General features: G+C 46.9%; 1 protein-coding gene across 1 annotated transcript in view; it reads right to left on the reverse strand.

Moving 5' to 3' along the window:
• Nucleotides 1-4715, reverse strand: part of LOC111949899 (numb-like protein) — a 72149-nt gene that overhangs the window by 9800 nt on the left and 57634 nt on the right. Inside the window, exons 4-6 of the mRNA XM_023967233.2 lie at nucleotides 2498-2638; nucleotides 1877-2084; nucleotides 1017-1280 (exon numbers count right to left, since the gene is read on the reverse strand). Coding sequence (XP_023823001.2) covers nucleotides 1017-1280; nucleotides 1877-2084; nucleotides 2498-2638 — 613 coding nt within the window. The remainder of the gene's footprint in view (nucleotides 1-1016; nucleotides 1281-1876; nucleotides 2085-2497; nucleotides 2639-4715) is intronic.

The following is a 4715-nucleotide window of genomic DNA, read 5'->3' on the forward strand; positions in this document are numbered from 1 at the left end:
TCTCTGGGTCTATGGCTGTGAGAGGGGCTGGCTGGGGGCTGTCTCTGTGGACATGACAGCTTTAAGGGGATGTGGAGGGACTGGTCTAGTGGAGACTGCTCATAGACACATTGTTCACTGAGAGAGCTGTGAAATTAGCTGCTACTGTGTGTGTGTGGGTGTGTGTACATGTGTCCTGTGCTTGCTGTGTGTTCATGCTTGTGTGGCTTCTATTGCTAGCTAAGTGCGTGTGTGGGTGTCTTCTATGCATGCGTGGGATTCAAATAGGTACAGATCCTATACGAAAGAGAGAATCTCTGTACACTATGCTACTGCTGCTACTGCTGCATACATGAATGTAAATAGATGTCAGGCACAATTGTGCTGCAACCATCAGAAATGTGTGTTTATTAATTATTAAAAGCCGCGGTCTGCCACCATCAGCCTCATAATAACTATAATCAACATAACTGAGAGGTTTAATCTACCTCACTACAGCAGGAACAAAGCCGTGCTGGGAATCCTAATTATTATACTTATAACCATTACATGGACTCAGCAATCAGCCACAGCAATTAACAACATCCTTAATAACACACTAATGATCAACTCCACTGCTATTATGACCCCAATCACTCTCTGGCTTCACTTGTTCCTGGTCAAATACTACTTTGGTGTAATTATAAACACCACCATACGTTGTCATAAGGGTCCAGAGTTTTTCCTGACCCATGATCTGACCGGGAAAAAGCCCTGAGTTAGCCTTGGTCATGTCATGAAGGCAGGAAAACTCCAGGCTCTGGTTGACATTAGCCTTGATTTCCAGGCTTCCTCCGAGTGATGAACACAACATGGAAGGGTGGCATTGCAGGACTATGTTGTCCTATACTGGTGAGGCTAACCCCTCTTCGTGCTAGGTCATAGAATGCAGAGACTTAGCTAAGCTAACATAAACAGGNGGTGAGGCTAACCCCTCTTCGTGCTAGGTCATAGAATGCAGAGACTTAGCTAAGCTAACATAAACAGGAGAGGCTAACCTGGGTTCTTGCTTTGGAAGTCGGCGGTCTTGCGCTGCAGGTTGGAAGGCAGGTCGTTGAGGCGCAGCGAGAGCTGCCTCTTGAACGGGGAGTTCTTCCCGCTGAGGGCCGGGAAGCCMCGGAAGGAGCCCTGACGCACCAGTTGCTCAATGGGCGCGTGGCGCCGCGGGATGGCGTGCTCCACCCCCTGCCCCACAGGCGAGGCCGCGCCCTCAGGGGGTGAGGAGGTGCCAGGGGGGATGGCTGGGATGGTACACGGAGGCTCTGGAGACAGACAGAGTACAATGGTTAATGTTGGACTACAATGACCAGGGTTAATGTTGGACTACAATGACCAGGGTTAATGTTGGACTACAATGACCAGGGATAACGTTGGTATATAATGACCAGGGATAATGTTGGACTATAATGACCAGGGTTAATATTGGACTACAATGACCAGGGTTAATGTTGGACTATAATGACCAGTGTTAAGGTTTGGACTACAATGACCAGGGTAAATGTTGGACTATAATGACCAGGGTTAAGGTTTGGACTACTATGACCAGGGTAAATGTTGGACTATAATGACCAGGGTTAAGGTTTGGACTACTATGACCAGGGTTAATGTTGGACTACAACCAGTAACCAGGGTTACTACTAGCCAACATACAGTAGATGTGTTGTTACACACAGAGTGATTGAGGAGAACAACAACCATCGAAAGTGAGTGAATCCTCCTGTTCCTGTTCCTCGATAACACAGGCCACAACAGGCCACATTTGACTTTCCAGTACCTTTCCAGTGATACATTAGAATGTGAGAGACAGGTGTGACTGTCTGTGTGTTTGTGCTGCTCTTCATCTCCTGATGAGTCATACCTTTCTGCTTGTCCTGCAGCTGCTTCGTGATGTCATCGCGCTCGCCCCCCTGCTGGCTGGACGACGTCATGCGGAACGAGCCCTCGCGCACGAAGGAGGTGCGGCTGGCGTCGAACGAGGCTGTGACGCCGCACTCTTTCTCGCGCCGCTGCTTCCTCTCCAGACAGGCGGCGAAGGCACAGCCCACAGCGTGGCTCATACGCTCGCCCTGGTGACCGCAACACACCCGGTCAACACCCCTCCTCAACACCCCTGTGTGTGTACGTGGGCGCATGCATGTTTGCGTGTGTGTAAAACTCTATTATGTGTGAATGGCCACTAATACTGAAACATACACATTGACAAATCTGAATCCAGCCTAAAGCCAGTCAATTTCCATACTGGAAAATGCTTTATCAAACCAAAGCCATGTCTTTGAGCAATGACTTGGCACTATAAAAGTGGTTATCACCCTGTAGGAAATATGTCTCTGAGTGCCAGGAGGTCACAGTGGATAGCGCTCCAAGAAGCAATTGAGACGGAGATAACCCTAGAGTAATCCTAATCTTAATCCCTGGGTGAGCGATGCGGGGATTGGACTAGTCGCTGGGCCTGGGCCCACTCACACACACACACCCTCACCGAGTCCTTCAGGGCCATGAAGCAGTGGCAGATCCAGCGGCGTGTGGTGCCGTCACGGCAGATGTAGGAGAAAGCCTTGTCATAATTGCGGTCGGGCGCGCAGAAGGACACCTTCTCAATGGTCTGGTCTACGATGAGGTCCTAAAGACAAAGACATTACATTGTAGAGAAGGCTGATTTTGCCACGTCATAAATGAAAAGTATCACACATAACATGGTAGCATATAGAGAATGTATATAATTAAAACACGCATACTAAAATATCAAATGTAATTATTTGGTGAGGAAAGATAATCTACAGAAAATCAACCTTTGTTACTCTCAAGCACTAGATCTTGTTCACAGCTCTACAAAACACGAGGTAAAACATGATGCAAAACATGATATAAAACCTGATGCAAAACACGATGTAAACATGATGTAAAACACGATGTAAAACATGATGTAAAACACGATGCAAAACACGATGCAAAACATGATGTAAACATGATATAAAACCTGATGTAAAACATGATGTAAACATGATGTAAACCATGACGTAAASCATGATGTAAGACATGATGTTAACATGATGCAAACATAATGTAAAACATGATGCAAAACATGATGCAAAACATGATGCAAAACATGATGTAAACCATTATGTAAACATGATATAAAACCTGATGTAAAACATGATGTAAACATGATGTAAACATGATGTAAACCATGATCTAAACCATGATGTAAGACATGATGCAAACATAATGTAAAACATGATGTAAAACATGATGTAAAACATGATGCAAACATGATGTAAGACATGATGTTAAACATGATGTAAAACATGATGTAAGACATGATGTAAACATGATGTAAGACATGATGTAAACATGATGTAAGACATGATGATGTAAACACTTTGTTTTTCTCTTGTTCCAGAATCTGTATCAGGCTCATTCGGGAGTTTCGGCTGGTGACCATAGGGAACTATCGGGTGAGGAAGGGGCCCCCTCTCTTACACCCCACCCCCCGCCCCATGCCACTAGTGGCCCCTGGGCTCCCGACACCCTTTGAGTCAGAGTGGAATGAGTGGGAAACAAGAGATGAAAGGGAAATGGGGCTCACACTCATCTAGGGACTTCCTTCCACTCTTCATCTGGGAATAGGAAGAGAGGGATGAATGAAGCGGGCAAGGAATAAATAACAGTCTATTCATTCAGAGCCAATTAGTAGATGAAGAAAGGCTGGTGGTGGAAGTGAACGTCTGGTTATGTGTGTGCGCGCGCTGGACTGGGTTTCCTCTGGGTGGGTGGAGGTGAGGGGGATAGCAAGGGGTGTGTGTGGGCTTGTGGGGGATCACTCATAGGCATGTCACTGAAAAACTGAAAGTGGGCAGAGTGCTGTCACATGGGTCAGATACAGAGGCGGARGGAGAGGGGGCTTTCTTTCTCTGTGGCGGTGGTGTTCTTTGACGCTGACTTTAAGTGGACCGGGAGAGGGAGGGAGGGGAGGGTGAGGAGAGGTCTTTAGGAGACTGTGCTGACTCAGTGAGGTAGGGGATTACAATAGAGGGGAGGTAGAGGTATGCTGAGGGGGGATGGGGGGTCCATTTGTCTACTGCCACACAGGAAACAAAAAAGACTGCTTAGTGGGACTGTTTCTCCCCCCCTTTCTTTTCTCTGGCCTGACAAGAAACGTGGGTAATTGCACTCGCAATAGGGGCCCCTGGCGGCCAGACAGTCCTGTACTGAGGTGTGCATGTGTGTTTCTTTGGGTGTGTGTCAAATCAAATGTTATGTGTGTGTGTGTGTACTGTGTCTCCCTCCMCTACACAAAGCCCCCTTTGACATCCAAGTATATAAARGCATCGGACTGGTGAAAACGTTGGCTGGAGGAAGTTCCTTGCCCCAATCCATTCCTTTTAAATCCATGAGGGAGAGTRCACAAGTAAACACTGTGTGAGAGAAGGAGGAAGAACAGAACTGGAATTTGCAGTCAGGCTCTGTCTGAGGCAGAAGTACGAATTTGATGTGAAGTTCAAGTCATGCTGTCAATATATTAAAATTTGAAATGTCAAGTGTGAAAACTCAGCAGTCCGGCCTAAAGTAAATCTAATCTGGCCAGCGATAAACACAGTCATCGGGACAGGCACGAGGTACGGTCCTTGTGCTCTGAGTCTGAAGGGTGACATCATCAATCTAAGCCCAGACTGAGAATGGCAGGTGACCTGGGAAAG

Source organism: Salvelinus sp. IW2-2015, linkage group LG22 (assembly GCF_002910315.2).
Source record: "Salvelinus sp. IW2-2015 linkage group LG22, ASM291031v2, whole genome shotgun sequence".
NCBI lineage: Eukaryota > Metazoa > Chordata > Actinopteri > Salmoniformes > Salmonidae > Salvelinus > Salvelinus sp. IW2-2015.